Source organism: Sesamum indicum, linkage group LG1, assembly GCF_026168435.1.
Source record: "Sesamum indicum cultivar Baizhima isolate 11 linkage group LG1, ASM2616843v1, whole genome shotgun sequence".
NCBI lineage: Eukaryota > Viridiplantae > Streptophyta > Magnoliopsida > Lamiales > Pedaliaceae > Sesamum > Sesamum indicum.
Genome location: NC_142657.1, coordinates 936,725 through 952,732, shown reverse-complemented (window position 1 = coordinate 952,732; position 16,008 = coordinate 936,725). Strand labels below are relative to the sequence as shown.

The following is a 16,008-nucleotide window of genomic DNA, read 5'->3' as shown; positions in this document are numbered from 1 at the left end:
AAGTTGTTATGGGCCACATATATCATCTCATTGGGGTATATATGGGTTTCGTATTGGGCCATATACCTTAGTTTTTTGTCTTTTTAAAAAAAAAAAAAAATACAGTGATCGTAGATAGGGATAATTTTGAATTAAAAATCACGACGAAAAAGAGAATTGATGTCAACTAAATCAATTGATTTTAGGTTTTGAGTTATGTCATAGTCGAACAACTTTAATATTGGGACAAAGTCATAACCAAATTTTGTAACGTAAAGATACGAGCCGAGTGTTGTCATAGCAATTACGTGAAAATTTGGATCTTTATTATGATATTTAGTATAACTAAACGTAGTTCAAGACTTATATTGGTTGAATTTTGTGACTATGAGTTGTCAACATCTATTTCTGCCACTGTTTTCTCATTTTTCCGACCAGAAGCGAGAAAAATAAAATTAAGTTATTGGGTGGGAGCAGAGACAGTGGATGGAAAAATAATCCCAAAAATCTAATATTTTCATGTATTTTTTTCTTAATTACAAATTGAATTTTAATTTTTTAATCATAAAATTATATTTTAAACTCGACTCAACTGTTAAATCAATTGAAATCGAATAAATTTTTAATTGATCAAACTTAATAATTGCGTATATTTTTTTTTATTAGATAAAATCTAATGAAACCTGAATCTTATACACACACAAAAGAAAAAAAAGGTATACAAATCTGATTTATTACGATCAACAAAACCAAATTAAATAAACTACAGAAAAATATGCAGAGGTCATAAGATTTTATTTTATTTTTTAAACTTTTTTTTGTTTTTTTATATTTCCTGAAAAATATAAGAAATAATTGATGCTTTACACGTCAAGATCAGGTACACGTGGAGGGACATGAAAAAGTCCTGCAAAATCGTATTAAAATAATAATGGGGCCCGAGTTTGATGTGAAGTGCGACTTTCGGTGTGTGTGGTTCAAAGGATATGGGAAATCCGGCCAGCCAATGCGCTTTCAGATCTTGATACACTCTGCCCCACACCTTTATCCACCACCCGCTCCTATTTTATATTTTTTTACGTAGTAGACTTTATGTTATATATATAAAAAACAATATTTTATTATTTACCTAAACTAATTATATAAATATGATATACTTTTCATATTAATTATTATATCCAAATGATTCGATCCAACTAAATTTCATATCAGATTAAGAAAAAAAAATTGTCTATTAAGACACTTGACAAAATAATCGAAACCTCTTATTGAGTTTGAACTGTTTTAATAAACCATAATAAAATGAGGAAATTCTATTTCAAATTGAGTTTGGTCAAATTTGAGTCAATTATAGTATAATATATTGACTATGTTATTAGTGTACAATTTAAAAAAATGATGAAATACATTATATTTATTGTATAATTGATTTGATTCTGTCAAACTTGATTTTAGTAACTATTAGATGGTCGGGAGAAATGCATGAGAATCATGTAAGTAAAGCAAATGAACAAGAAAACTGCATGGTTCTCTATAATAACTATCCAGCTATATATTGCAGCAGCTCAACATATACTGAACCTTCTTCGGACACAGCTGAATCAACAAAGCTCATCCCTTCTTACAACATCAAAACTCTCCATCATATTGAACATCGAGAACGGGACGTTAACGCTACAGAATCGATGATATAAAAACGATGCATCGATCAAAAAACCATACTCATAATACCCTAAAACGGTACATATATACACGAAGACACACGTAGAGACAACATACACTGATTAGATGATCTTGTTGACAACAAGAAGGCCACAGGCCGTCGCCCAGGCTCACAAAATCTAGTTAATACAGTTGATCAAAAAGTCGGGACAACACCGTACGACGCATCACCAGATATTAGGGAATCAACTTCAAGCTCCGACCGCTTAGCAAACCTCCCTTTGATTCTCGGCCTCGTTTCTGCATAGGCCTTTCTTGAGGCGTACCGTATTGTTTTCTCAAACTTTCTGTTCTTCCTTTTCTCTCTGTACCTCAACACCCTCGCTTCTCTGTCGACCCCGGAGACGGGGGTGGGGATAGCTTCGGTCTTTACAAAGGTGTCGGATACATCGGCCATGGCATTGTGGTCCGGGACGACTCCAACATCCAAAGATGAACAAGATACCTGTCATAGTTTTTTGTAAATTAGTCAAGTTGTTGGCAATATACATGGTACATAGGGCTAAGGTTGTTGATTGCTAAGCTCATCTTGAGTTCATTACACACTTCATTGATCAGGAGTCAATATAAATATGAGAAAACTCTTATTCAAATCAGACTTGATCGAACTACTTTTTTTAAATTATACATCAATCACACAATAAGTATACTACACTTGTCATATAATTGATTTTGATATGATCAAAACCAATTCAGACTGGAGTGTTCAACAAACAAGATAGGTAAGCAACCATATTTCTTGCATCGAAGAATGAAGAAAAAGTCTAAATTCAAATTAACGGTCAAATATGTATTCCTTACGATATAACATATTTCTTTGCATACATATCCATTTCAAAGTACTACTTCATCGTATACTTTTATATATATATATACACATCATTCGTATAAAGTATACGTTCCTTCGTATTTATATGTATTAGTGACGTGTGTTAACCAATGAAGTCGACTCAATTAGCAAAAGCCAAGATCTTGACTAAAAAATCATGGGCCCGAATCCCACCATCATGTGAGTATTAGTCTATTTTCATAATAGCTATTAGTCTACTATAGAACTAGTTATGAATTAATTATATATATATTTGATATTAATAATTATTATATATTAATTATTAATAATTAAAATTTATAATATAATTGTAATCGATCCACACAAAGAGATTATTGGCAAGTAGAATACAAGATGAATCCCTCTATCCTCAATTATTCCTTTTATTTTTTTTTTTTCTTATTTGACAATAAAGAAAAGAGCATTAAATTCAATTTAGAGTAGCACAATTACTTTACTCAACAAACTTTGACTTTTAGCTGATCAAATTAATTATTTGGATCCAATTGTTGTAGCAAGTTCTTTGGCAAAATTAATTACCTAATAACTATGAAAATTATCAAGAAAATAATAATAATAATAATAATGGGAAGGGAATTAGGAAGGATCAAGAAATCATACACTTTGGCTAATGGACTGTGAGGTGAAGTTATACATGAAAGGCTTGGATCCCGGATAGTCCACATCATAAGTGGGAAACCCGTCGACGACCGGACCTGGGTACTGACCCGACCCGTACTCGTTCTTGTTCTGAACCGGAACTACTCTGTCGGAAGAGTACTCTTTCTTCTCATGACTATTTGGCTTCTGCTCTCCGGATATCAGATCAAGGTCCAGATACGGATCCATGTCGCTGAACAAATACTCAGCAGATTTGTATTCGGGTGACCCGGCGTCCTCATCCAACTTATTGTTCGGGTCGGGGAGGAGCCACGATGCAGCCTCGGCTTCCTCCGCTGCCGCAGCGGAGGAGGAGGACTTAGTGGCGGAAGCGGAGTCGTAGAAAGGGACGATAGGGAGGCGTTCGTGGCGGCGGGCGAGCGGATTCGCGGAGTGAATGTCGCGGTCGCAAGTGGGGCAGAGGGCGGCGGCGTCGGCCTTGCAGGTTACGGCGGCGGGGGCCTGCTCGCAGACCTCGCAAACCCAGACGCGGGCGTGGCGGGATGCGAGCTTGTTGGCGGCGTGGACTTTAGAGTCGCAGGGCAGGCAGAGGAAGGCGGAGTCGGCGCGGCAGAAGACGGTGGCGGGGGCCGTCTTGCAGGAGTCGCACAGCTTCGCCGTCAAGCTCCAGCTCTCGCCCCCCATATTTTTTATTCTCTCTGTACACAATTTTGATGGATTTGTTTGTATCACGTTTGTGTAGTTGGTGGGGGGGAGAGAGAGAGAGAGAGAGAGAGAAATGGTGTGATAGTTTTGAAGACTGACTGTAGAGTAATGGTAATGTTGTAGGCGCCGGAAGATTAAACAAGGAAATAGGAATAGATCCCCTGGTTCGGACAAGGTAGCCAACTGGGGGTATGGGAGATCTGCAGGGGAACCACTGACGGATCGACACGTGGTGAAGCCTTAGCCAGATAAAAAGCTGAAGATTTTTTTTTATTTTTTTAATGGGGGATAATTAAAAGGTTGATGAGGAATGAGGAATTCTCCGTTTTTTTTTTTAAGAAAAGAATGAATTAAAAGAGAATAAAAATAAAGGGAATGAATGGGAATTGTGTAGAAATTTACATATAGATTTTCTCTAATTTTTCGTCTAATAAATAAGTTCATATATTAGTTCAAATATATTGAATTTGTTGATAGTAATAAAAAAAATTGAATTGGAAATTGATAATTAACCTCAATTATTTTGTTAATAACGATGAAAATATACCTCATCATATTCGTTAATGCGTGAAGATGTATAAGAGTAATTTGATCATAAAAAGATTTATTTGATCTGTAATAAATCCATTAGGGGTAAGAATAGATTTTTTTTTTTTTGAACTTTTTGTTAATATCAGCAAATTTGGTGAATTTTAACTAATGAAAAGACTTATTTGTTAAACTAAAGCAAAGTTAAAAAATATTAGATGTAATTCTCCAAACTACAGAAAGTTTATATATTACTGTACCGAACATCACAAGAGTATAATTATCCTTAAATTTTATATATGTAACAGAAGAAGTAAAAGCGGAATTTACAAGGAGAGATTATTATTATAATGGTAGTTTGAGAAAGCATAACATCAAAAGGAGAAAAAAAAAAAGACAAGGGTTGATTATGAGGTAGGGGTCCAATGTCCAATCCAATATTGGTTGTGAATTTATTTATTTAGGGATAGAGATGGCTCTTGAGGTGTGGTAAAGCCATCATAGGAATTGGCAGCTCAGCTGAGACCCCCTCTATACCTCACATTCATCTCATCTTCTCATTCTCATACCCCAAATATTATTAATTCAATCCCTCACCCTCCAATTTCTTTTACTAAAATAAGGCAGTTTTAATTGATTTTTCACATAAACATGAATTGAGAGGTGTGTTCATTAAGTAAGAATATAAATCAAACTGGAAGCTGAGTGCTTTACTACTCTTGAAGGATCTTATCCTATTCAGTCAGTCCATCATTGTTACAGTCGCAAGAAACATTTCTCAGAATGTATGTGTGTATGTTTGCATGTATCATCAATCATAGGGGTGGACCACCTCATATCAACTTGGGATTTATCACCAACCCAATTAATCCAATCATATAAAAACATACCCCATCCTCCACTTCAGTGTGGCAGTTATCCCACTAATAGGGCACGCACACTTCAAACTTTTCTATAATGTATATTCAAAGTATAATTAGTAAATTATACTTTTCTTGTCATTATTTTAAATTTGATTCCAACTCAATTTGATCTAAAACTTTTCGATATTATATCTTAATTTTTTTTTTTTATATTTGACATATAATCTTGCCATAAGAAGTACTACTTCTTTACTTTCAATCTTAGGAAACTATATACATAAAATTATTTTCTTTATTGATAAATAAATTATTCACGACTATATACTAGTTTGAGAACCCAACAACATAGGAAGAAAAACAAGAAAATCTTAGCTGTAAATACATACTTTCTTCTCTTATCGGGGTAACCCATCGAGTTTGTACGGGTTAGATTTCTATGCCCAAACCCGACTCGATTTAGCATAATCGGGTTTTGAGATTACCAAACCCGCAAAAACCCACCAACCCGTTTACACCAAACCTGATGAGGTCGGGACCTAATTACCCAGATCCAAAATCCAACCCCTAATCAATCATCATCATGTTATTAGTTCCATCAGTCTCTTACAAATGCAATTTACTGAAACAGACATGAGGGAGAGGAGGTTCGTCTACAAAGCTGATCACGGTTTCTGGGGAACAGTTCTTGGCAAGGAACAGATTTATTTGTGGTACTATCTCATCTAAAGCAGCAGAAATACCATCATGGTTTCAGAAAAGTTCATAAATGGAACTGGTATGATATGCTAAGAGTCGGGACTCGTCAAAATGCAATCTGTTTAGATGTTTAAAAACAAACGATCACTTCCAATAGCCCAGAATCCACATATTCATTGTTTCCAATAAGCTCACTAGGATCTGCAATGGTGCAGGCAGTGGCTGCTCAACCATCGGAAGAGGATGCAAGAGACTTGGCACTGCAGCTTGGGTTAATGTAAGAACCACCAATAACGGTATATGGCTACAAAACTAGCCATGGGTTCAACATCATTTCCTCTATAAAAAAAGAAAAGGTAACCTTAAACGAGATATTTACAATATTTATATTGATTCAATTGCAAAAAACTAGCTATTCAAAGTTATCTGATGTTATAAGTGCATAAAAAATGGAACTTACCATGAGTGACGACTAATTGTTAAGGAGGCAAACCAGAATACCAGGCCTATTTGACACCAGGAGGGCCCTCAAATACCAATGAGAACAAACAAGCATAAGCTTGCCAACCAAACATCCCAAATTAGTGTGTTCAAGAACACCCATGCTCGTTGCACTTGTATCATCTTTCAACTTTGGAAATGTTGAAACTCCAAACTATGTATGAGCACCTTTTTGTGATGATAGTTACGTCTCCAACTTCCCCATCAAGTTTCTGTTCATTAACCAGGGGGGGAAAAAAAAGAGAGAAAACGTTAGTCGTGAAACTGTTTATGTGCTTAATAAGACCTGATGCCTTTTTCCTAAGGTTAACAAAAGAAATCCTTTTGGTTTTCAGTTCAAAGCAGAAAAATTATTTACCCAAGCCAGTATAGTTGATATGTCACATAACTATAGCTGCCAGCACTCTTGCGATCAGACTTTGAACACGAAATATATTCATGTGGAACACCATGAGGTAGCAATTCTCATCACTGGATCAAAAACATTAATGCATTCTCCTTTCCGTTTCTGTTGAATTACCAGGAGTTCCAAGTGATAATATGTAGGGAAACTGGGAAACCATCTTTCACAGGCACTTCCATGATTTCTCCCCGCTTGTGACAGCACCTACCTTAGGTTGGAGAAGTTTTATCCCCTGGCCATATAATTGAACCAGAATAATGTAAGAATGTAATACAGTAAAAACATAGCAAAAGTGCATTTTCAAAAGGCTGTAAGTTTCTGGAGCATTGCAACACTGTGTAACCTACAAAAGTTGGTTCTTAATGAACTGAAACTTTGCTAGCCATTCATCACAAAGAGGAGAAATAACAAAGAAAAGATATGGAAAGAACAAGCATCAGATGAAAGAAAGTAAAAACATTAGCAATTAAGGTAGACAAACTGCAGAATAACAAAGAGAAATACCTCGAGGAGCGGACCCCAGCCATAGCAGACAGTAAAAAGCTGGATCGCAGAAATGTGATATCATATTTCGACATGATTGGATACATGATTTTCAGTCATAGACTGCTCAAGTACCCATTCTTGACCAGATTAGATAAAGGTCAAACACTTTATCTAGCTCCCGCATCTTGAAGTATTTCTTCATGAGTACTAGAAATGGCACATGATCAATTGGTAAGCCCGAACTCTGTACCTTGAAAAAGAGCTCTTGTGCCTCTTCCATTTTGTTCCGCATGCAGTAACACTTCAGTAATTCAGTATAAGTTACTATATCTGGATTACACCCTCTCCTCAGCATTTCATCATGTAGCTGGAGTGCAGAATTTATGTGACCAAAATTACAAGCAGCACCAATCAACAAATTGTATGTGACCAAATCAGGGAAAATACCATTTAAGATCATCTCTTTCTTCAGATAATGAGCCTTATCAATATTCCCATTTCTTATTTGTGTGTGAATCAGGGCATTGTATGTGTAAATGTTGGGCAGAACACCAAATTCAGTCATTTGATTTTTCACAGAGAATGCTTTTTCTACATCCCCACATTTCCCATAGGCATCAATTATTACATTCCAAATAAGAGGTTTGGGTATTAGTGAATCCTCCAACATGTGGGAAAGAAAATGATTTGCTCTAAGTGCATCCCCATTTATACACAAACCTTGGATAATCATTTTGTAAGTGATGTGATCAGGAGGAACACCCATCCTTGACATAACACTGAAAACATAACAAGCCTCATTAGTCCTGCCTGACTTGCAAAGATTGCTAATAAGAGTATTGTAGGTGAAAATATCTGGAAGGTGACCGCTTTTAAACATCTCGCACAAGGATTTATATACAAGGTTTATGTCCCCAGTCAGACAGAAACCATGAATCATAACATTGTATGCGACAACATCCACCTCAATACCCCTTTGGAATACATCATTCCAACAAGTAAGAGCTTCAGCCATGTTTCCAGTCTTGAAATAACCATCCATAAGTATAGTTGAAGTGATTAAATCCGACGTCTTGCCATCACTGCCGTCCTCCAATATTTTCTCAAGCAGCTTTCTTGCATCCTCCAACAAGCCCTTCTGGCAAAGGGTATGTACAAGAATATTACAGGAGACTCTATTTGGCCTTATTCCATGGTCAGCCATGGTAGAAAAGAGATCTAGAGCCTTATCTACTTTATTGACAAGGCAATAACCACTCATCAAAGTGTTGTATGTAGCACATGTAGGAGAAGGACCATGGTGTAACATCTCCTTAACAAGCCACTCTGCCCTCCCCAGGTCACCACTTTTGCAAAGTCCATTTAAAAGGTAATTGTGAGTGAGGACATCAGGAATTCTAAGCTGTTGAACCATTGTCCTCCAGAGCCATAAAGCTGTTCCTAACTTACCTTCCAAGCACAAAGCTTTTATCATAGTTATATCACTGCTGTACTTTGTTTCCAAGATGGCATCACTACTACCAGTATGGCCCCAAGCTATGCTTTCCCTGCCATTTTTCAATTTGAATACATATGCAAAAAACATTTATGAGAGCCATTATATCCTGATGGATTTCAAATTTTGAACATTTCTTTACACGACTTACATAAGACATCTTAATTTCACAGATAGAACTTTCCAACCATGTAGTCTTATTATCTACTTCAACTAAAAATGAGAAAAAAATGATTGAGCTGCAATGCATGTTAAACCAATAATTAAATCCATTGACACAACAGCTCTACATAAATCGCCAATCAATTAAACTCAACAGAACAATCTTACTATCTACTTCAACTAAAAATGAGAAAAAAATCATTGAGCTGCAATGCATGTTAAACCAATAATCAAATTCATTGACACAACAACTCTACATAAATCGCCAATCAATTAAACTCTCAACAGAACAAACCTCATAGTTTTTAAGCGATCCAAACTACCCTTTAACATTGCGTCCAATGCGTTGAAAACTGCGCCCCTCGGCTCTCCTTCCCCATCTGAAATTTCCTTCTTCTCATTTCGATCGCAACTTATACTCCTAAAAATCAGGCACAAGACATGAAACCAAATACGTACTATTCTATGCATTTCCAATGACAGTGAGTAATAATAAATCAACAAAATGCTCTTACCTGGAGTCTATTAAGTCCAAGCCAGATTTGGAGCAAAAAAACTGGGCAAAATAGAGGGAAATTTGATCCTTCAACGAGTCTAGGGCTTGGAAGCTCCCGTTCAATATTCGGAGAAGCAAATAGGATTCTTGCGCAGGTAGTAAAAGCTGAGATTCAAATATTACAACAAAAAGGGGTTAGAATGAAAACTTTTGCAGTCTCATAGAAAGAAATCATGAAACTTACGGATTGCATTGGTGGCGGTGGAGCGACGCCTTATAGTGTGGCGGCGGCACGGCTCGGCGACGGCGGCGCTCTAAGCTGCAGTCAGAGTATAGATGAAAGGGGGTTCGGTCCCCAATGATGCAAGACATTCAATTACCAAACCGGTTTCCGGAGAACTAGAACTCGGCTCGGTCGATAAAGCCCAATAGCAACTGAATTTATTGGGCCTAGCCCATATTTAGTTGGGCTACATTCTCACTTAAATTTTAATCCAATCTAGCCCAAATCCAAAATTGCAGCATGAATTTATAAATTTTTTTAAAAATAACATGTTTAAATCTGTGATATTTTGAAAAATAGTATAGGAGACTTGATAATTCTTTCAGTAAATTATATTTGAAATTTTAAAATATATAAAATGTCCTATCTATAAGGTTGCTCATTTAAAAATAAAATAAAAAATAAGTATAATTAGGAATATTTTAGACAACCCATCTATGATGTTTGGACACGGACATGGACGCAACGACATGGATACGATACGACAAGCACATGACAACATGAAAAATATAAAAGAATTAGGTTACGAAAGAGCACTTATACGATTATATATAATATATAAATTTATTATATATATTCTCAAGTTCGCATAAAATTAAAATATGCAGTATAAAGAAAATCAAGATAAAATACAATAAGAAAATCATGTTTTTACCAATCGGCGCTTCAAAATATACATAATTAATTTATTTCAAAAAATAGGCCATAAAAAAATTTTAGTATTCAAATTAGTTAAATCATCATGACCATCTCTCAAATTTTTAGTAATTTCATCCCAAACTTTTAGTTTGAGATGGGTGAATTAAGTTCAAAATTCTTTTTTTTTTAGAGACAACCCGAAATTTTCTGAAATTATAAAAAAAATTCCAAAACGTGTCAAACACTCCAACAGGTGTGTCTGACACGATGTCCTTTATATATATATATATATATATATATATGAATAAGCAGATATCGTGTATAATAGGTGTCCAAAGTGTATCTATATTCAATACATATCTAATAATACTATATTAAATAATTTTTTAAAATATTCGTACATTATAGTAATCTATGCATTTTGTCTATCGAAATAATTACTTTTAAGATACTGGGCCTTAGTAAATAGTAATAGAAAAGATATTTCAAGGACAAATAGTTACTCCCACCTTGCAATTCTTGTGGAATTTAGTTCATGGAGTATTTTTGGAAACAAATTAAAATATTGAAATTTTTGTTTAGATTAAGTTGAATATAAAAACCGTGTAAGCCCAAAAAATTCAAAATGATTCTGAAGGAAGAAAGAGATTGCAAGAGCCCAAAAGAATGCAGCGTAAGGAGCCCTAGGAGGTCCAATCCAATAAAAGATCCATGATAGTTCTAAAAAGCCCAATTCAAATAGAACTTCCAAAAAGTTAGGTAAAATGTACTCTAAAAAAAAAGAATCAACCTAAACATATTGAAGCGGCCTAGATCAGATGCTCAAATCCAAGAAAGCTCTGCAGGCTCATGAGGAAGTTTTGTACCTTGTATTCCCCTATTCAAAGTAGAAACCATATTATGTGGCGTCTATGCATGTCTTAGGTGACATTCACATAGAACTTCTAAAGCCACAATTCTATAAAATTAGATATAGACCAATCACCTCAGTAGGGTAATGTGATAACTTGAGCCAAAAGTAACAACTAAATCCTAAAGTTCTGGGATTCCGACTTAGGGAATGTATCTTTTCAACCATTTTAGTGAAAATCCGAGACAACGTCCCTATTTGCAAAAGATATCCTCATCCATAACGGACTCCAACAGCTAGAAAATAACCCTCCACCAAATCCATGGAGGTTTAGCTTTATCCAACTACTATGAGATGACACTCTATCGAATTCGTGGGAGATTCAATCTTGTCCGGTTGAGGGGAGTCTATAAATTAATAACTCCCCCGATGGAAAAAGACAACTTTAGCTAGAATTATGGCTTTAATTTCTTATTTAAAGTATTACATTTCAGACTTCATTTCATTCTCTCACCTGTACACAAAAACAAAGACTTACACTCTCAATTTCACCCATTTATTCCTATTATTTTATTTTATTATTTTATATTCCAATTGAACAAAACACCATTATTTGCTCCCTTTAATATCAAACTAGCAATTTAATTTCATCTATTATATGATGGGTATACAAATTAATCAATTAACAAATACAATCACACATACCACATATACTTAATTGAATGTGATCAAATTCATTTAAATTAATTTTTTCTTACACACATAATTTTCTTTTGTGAAAAATATGACAAAACTAACCTCACGCACTGCACCAAAAATACTAAATACATTAATATATACGAAGCCATGAATCAAGAATATGAGTACTTTCCGTCATGTTTTCAGTAATTTATTCTCCTCTCTTGCCTAAGCATTCTCCTAACTTGTAAAAACCACACAAATCAATCAAAATTTATAATAAAAAATTCAATCTGCAAACACAAAATCTTCGAACTTATATTGAAATTATCGCCAACTAACTACCATGTTCATGTTATTCGACTTAATTAGTGATTTAAAAAGTATATTTCATTATTCACACGACAAATATAATATATCTTTCATACTATAATTGATCACTTTTCTTCGTACTGATCACACCGATGCTTTGTCATGTACGTAATTTAAATCAAATGAGCATTAACGTCCAAGAATGAAGTCACCCCATTGAACTAATAATTTCATCTCTCAGCAGAAAAAAATTTACATTTTCGGATCACAAAATTGAACAAAAAGTGATCCAAAAGAAGAAGAGATGAGAGTGATTTTCAGGTCCGGATTTGTTCTTGTGATGCTCATTCTCCATTAATCACCTCTCTTTCAGTCTCATTTTCTTCCCTTTTTCTCTCTAATTTACTGTTAATTTTTCCACTGCTGTTTGAAATGGGAGTGGCTAAGAAAGTTGGCTTCACTTCTCCGGCCATGATGACCAGAACCTTCTCCTCGAAAGCCGGCGGAGCTTTGGCGTCTGAGCTGCTCTCGCCTTTCTCGCCGCCTTCAACGTCCCTATCCCCGCTGTCCTCTCTGCCGTTCACCTGGTCGGAGAGCTTCCAGTAAGAGCATGCGAGGATGAGGAGGGCAAAGGCTATCAGCCCTAGCATCGCCGCAAGGCCTCCGAAGAGGTAAGGAACAGGGGAGTGCCAGGGGGAGCGTTGGGTGGTGGCGGGCGGCGAGAAAGCCTCCTTGGCGGCCGCCGCAGCGGCGGTGGTTTGAGGAGTTGCCATTTTGGATACTTGAGCGGAGTGGAAAAAGGTGCGGCTGATTCTCATTTCTGGTTAGTTTGGAGTGGCGGACAGTGAGAAGAGCTTTTTCGGTGTTTTGGGTTTTGAGGAGAGAGAGAGAAGAGTGGTTGTGTATTTATAGATAAAAATGGCGGGTCGGGTGGGGTGGGGTCGGGCGGGGGCTGTTATGCTTAGGTCACTCATGGGGTTGGGTTGTGCCAATCTCGTGAAGGATTTTCTGTCACACATTTGTAACATACATTTGTTACATCCCATGTATGATATAAATTTTTATTTTTTTAAATAATTAGTTATTATGGCACGTTATTTTTTACGTATATAATAAATAATTTTTAAAATATATTATAAATAAAAATAAAATATATAACCTAATATATCACATTTTAAAAAAAATCAATTTATGGGTATTATCAATATAACAAAAGAATAGTTGCAGTATTGTCACAAATCGCTATTTATAAATGATTTTTTTTTATATTAGTATAAATAACACAATTTGATTAAATTCTTTTAATTTCAAAAACAACAAGTGTCGATCATGTAATGATGAGACAACAATGTGTGATAAACTATATGACCCCGTTGCAACATAGTCAGATACTCACGTGTTATTCAATATTAGGAGTTTTTTTAGTGTAAATTACATTAGTACCCCTTAAGTTAGTCTAAACACGCAAACACTCACTATCTTTTATAACTTTATAGTTACACCTTTGAGGTTATAGTTGTAATTACAAGTATCTATATTCGGTCATAAAACTTTATACAAACATCCCCTGACGTATATTACACTAATACCTCCTAAGAGAGTGTATATGTAATTTTTATTAAAAAAAAGAAAAGGGTGGTGTTTATGTATATTTTAATATCACATATTCATGTGACATATGTTATTTTTTAAAAAAAATATATAAATAAGTTAAATTAATAATTTGTAAACAAGATTGTATACCATATACGTAGGAGTGGATGTGATATGAAAATATAATAATTAAAAAACTCTAATACTATTATCAACCAGCATAATAGTTTAGTAATTAATTAATTTCAGAAAAAGTGAATATGAATCATTACTTTCTATGTATTAGGTCCTTTGGCAATATATATACTTTATTAATTAGGCTGGAATAACACATGCTGCTTTCTGCATTGGACATATATATAGAGAGAGTTAACTATACATAAATCCTCTTTAAAAATATAAAATTATATTTATTTTTATGCAAATTCTAATGGAAAAGGATAAAGTGTAAACGTTGAGATGGTTAGTTGACATAAAAAAAAAAAAAAGTTAAACGTCAAAGTGTAAAAATAGTTATAGTTCGGATGGCAAAATATAATTATAATAAATAGGGATAATTTTATTTACGTTTCTTGATCTGTGATCTATATACACAAATTATTCGTGTCTTTTGCATAGTTACACAAACCATCCTTTGACAGTAAAAAAATATAAGTAACTGTAATGATGTTGAAGTATTTTAGGGGTGTATGTGTAATTTTACAATATATATATATTTTGTGTAAATAACGTCGATGAGTTCTATGGGTGTAGTGTAATTTTTCAAAAAGTATGAGTGAATTTGTATGGATGGACAATAAATCAAATAATATAAATATAATTATCCCTAATAAATAAAATTCACTTGTTATATAATATATAGAATCATAATCGGCGGAAATCCAATATTCTAACATGGTTTTAGTTGGGAATGATTCATGTGTTAGAATGGAGAATGCCTAACATAATATAACCGAACCAGAATCATGTGTCATTTCCAAAGGCTAACAACGTTTGTTTTATCATATAAAAGAGTGTCAGGAACATATGATGTCCTTTCCCATACCACCAAAATTCCAAATTAAAAGGAATCATACTCGAATTTTAGATACAAATAATAATAATAATATTCTTCCTCTAAGGTGTTGGCTAATATTCCAAGCCCTCAATAGTGTGTATATATATATATCTAGAAGGAGGAATATTTTGTGTATTTTTATTTTTATTTTTATTTTTTCTTTTTATAAAAGATCAAGAGACAGAAGCAACCATCAACTTTTATTAGAAATTTTTATACACACTGTGAACTATCTTATTTGAGTAATAGTAGTGAACTTGTGGCAATACCTTCAGAAGAGGTATAAATCGGACTAGAATTATTTCTTGTGATCAGGTTATGAACTACCAACTCGGTTGTAATGAAACTGTTTACACCAGTTAAAAATAAGTACTTGTCAATTTTTTGTTAAAAATATGTCGAAAAGAGTATTTTTTTATTGGTCGATTCTATTTTTCAACTACTTAAATTAAATTGATTTAAACCAAAAAATTATAAGCAATCTCAAACAACTTCATCAATTTAATATAAAATCGTAAACACTAAACTTTTTTTTTTTTTTTCAAATACTTCAATTTTAATTTTTCTCACTTCTTTTTTATTTTCAAACATTCTTAATTTTGAATGCACTTAAAAACTCACATTTTTTTAATAATTTAATTTTATTATAAAAGTAGAAGTTATTTCAAATAAGTGATATGTCTTTTTGCATAAAAAGAGAAGCCAATGAATGGAGAGGCCCCAGCAACAGGGAGAAGGCGCTCAAACCTAGCAATAGTGTGATTGGATGTGTGCATCATGAAAAGAGAGCACAATGATTAAGCCTGGGATGAAATGTAATTGTGGGCAAAGTCACCAGCAAAGCTTTTGGCTTTTATTTTTAGCTTTGCACCATCATTTGCTTTATCACTTCATCTCATTAATTGTGCCCCATGCAAAAATTACCAAATTCCAAAAATAAAAAAATAAAACATCTCAATACTTTTTAGAGATGGCATGAATCTTGCTGCTGCGTTACCTGATAACATGATTAGTACAATATGTACAGATTATTATATTTTTTTTTTTTAGATTTGATATAATTATATTTAATATTTTATAGTTTGGAAAATTGTATCTAACACACTCTAG

General features: G+C 34.2%; 3 protein-coding genes across 4 annotated transcripts; all 3 read right to left on the bottom strand.

The window, feature by feature from the left end:
- Nucleotides 1–1,486: 1,486 nt before the first annotated feature.
- Nucleotides 1,487–3,992, bottom strand: LOC105162584 (zinc finger protein CONSTANS-LIKE 3). Its single transcript, XM_011080686.3, has 2 exons — nucleotides 3,152–3,992; nucleotides 1,487–2,146 (listed from the first exon to the last, which is right to left on the bottom strand). The coding sequence occupies exons 1-2, from the start codon at nucleotides 3,833–3,835 to the stop codon at nucleotides 1,838–1,840; spliced, it is 993 nt and encodes a 330-aa protein (XP_011078988.2). The 5' UTR covers nucleotides 3,836–3,992; the 3' UTR covers nucleotides 1,487–1,837.
- Nucleotides 3,993–5,593: 1,601 nt separating this feature from the next.
- LOC105162440 (Tetratricopeptide repeat (TPR)-like superfamily protein) lies at nucleotides 5,594–9,882 on the bottom strand. 2 transcript variants are annotated; one of them, XM_020697605.2, is made up of 7 exons: nucleotides 9,731–9,882; nucleotides 9,506–9,651; nucleotides 9,286–9,411; nucleotides 7,352–8,880; nucleotides 6,803–7,079; nucleotides 6,404–6,656; nucleotides 5,594–6,282 (listed from the first exon to the last, which is right to left on the bottom strand). In XM_020697605.2, the coding sequence occupies exons 1-4, from the start codon at nucleotides 9,737–9,739 to the stop codon at nucleotides 7,458–7,460; spliced, it is 1,704 nt and encodes a 567-aa protein (XP_020553264.1). In that variant the 5' UTR covers nucleotides 9,740–9,882; the 3' UTR covers nucleotides 5,594–6,282; nucleotides 6,404–6,656; nucleotides 6,803–7,079; nucleotides 7,352–7,457. The 2 variants fall into 2 exon arrangements, with proteins under 2 accessions (XP_020553264.1, XP_011078871.1); XM_011080569.3 differs by lacking the exons at nucleotides 5,594–6,282; nucleotides 6,404–6,656; nucleotides 6,803–7,079 and having other exon boundaries at nucleotides 7,558–7,700; nucleotides 8,054–8,880.
- A 2,561-nt stretch (nucleotides 9,883–12,443) lies between these two features.
- LOC105162361 (protein GLUTAMINE DUMPER 5-like) lies at nucleotides 12,444–13,136 on the bottom strand. The gene has a single exon (XM_011080379.3). It carries the CDS (start codon nucleotides 13,064–13,066, stop codon nucleotides 12,593–12,595), a length of 474 nt encoding a protein of 157 aa, XP_011078681.2. The 5' UTR covers nucleotides 13,067–13,136; the 3' UTR covers nucleotides 12,444–12,592.
- Between the last annotated feature and the right edge of the window lie 2,872 nt (nucleotides 13,137–16,008).